The sequence below is a fragment of the Brassica oleracea genome, unplaced genomic scaffold (assembly GCF_000695525.1).
Source record: "Brassica oleracea var. oleracea cultivar TO1000 unplaced genomic scaffold, BOL UnpScaffold04072, whole genome shotgun sequence".
Taxonomy (NCBI): domain Eukaryota; kingdom Viridiplantae; phylum Streptophyta; class Magnoliopsida; order Brassicales; family Brassicaceae; genus Brassica; species Brassica oleracea.
Window position 1 is genome coordinate 82 of NW_013620597.1, and position 959 is coordinate 1040.

The 959-nt window shown below is 36.9% G+C and overlaps 1 protein-coding gene across 1 annotated transcript; it reads right to left on the bottom strand.

Annotated features, from left to right (window-relative positions):
• Positions 1-266: 266 nt before the first annotated feature.
• LOC106321942 (tetratricopeptide repeat protein 1-like) lies at positions 267-917 on the bottom strand (the record flags this gene model as incomplete). Its single annotated transcript, XM_013760149.1, has 3 exons — positions 267-397; positions 561-674; positions 822-917. Coding segments are annotated over 3 exons (341 nt in total), but the record flags the coding sequence as incomplete, so codon positions are not given.
• Positions 918-959: the final 42 nt, after the last annotated feature.

A 959-nucleotide genomic window follows, 5' to 3' on the forward strand; every position in this document is an offset into this window, starting at 1 on the left:
AAACACACAAAACACATACAAAGATTCCTCGGTGGTTTTGCAAGGGATTCAAGTGAATCCTATAGTAACTTGTTGTATTTTCTGTATCATATGCCGACAATATCGCCAACCAATTGATGATATACGTTGTAACATTGAATTCTGAATATACATCTAATATTAAATCCAAAAAAGATTGCACATCTTTTCAGTACTAATGCATCAAGAACATAACACATTGCAGATAGTTGCTAAATATTAAGTGGTAGTAAGCAAAACTTAAAAACCACAACGATATAGTGACTAGTTTTGGAAAGAAAGAGAGTAGGAGCCAAAGAAAGAGAGTAGGAGCCAGTGTTGGGATCCACACTCATCTCAAACCGACCCAAAATCGAGTTTCCCATCTCCTTCAGCTTAGCTACAGACACAAAACAAATTCGAAATATTTTGAATAACCAATGAAATAATTCACAAAAGCACATTTGATATTTATGGAAGGATATGTGACCACAAAGAACCACACTTGATGCTGATTGCGATAAATTTAAAAGATTTACGATGGGAAAACTCTCAGAACTTACTTATAACCTCTTCTTTCATTTTTTCTCGCTTCTCCACAGCAAGAGGTTCAAGCCTTCGAATCTCTTTCCTAGCTTGATCATTTGAAGGATCAAGTTCTAAGATCTTCTTCAGGTCTACATATGAGAAAAGAGATACTCAGTGTGAACTCTTCCAAACTTATACTACAACCAAAATCTAACTATCATGTCCAAGTTTCAGAAACTAAGACATAACTCATGTGAGTCATGGCTTGCACATAAGATAAATACTCATTAACTCACCCGTGACGGCTTCTTCAACGTGTTCAAGCTTCTCGTGTGCTTCTGCCTTGCGAACCAAGGCCTTAGTGTAAGTAGGATTTAGCTCTAACGCTTTCACTACAAGAAAACGTAGCAGTAACAACGGCGGTTTACGACGAA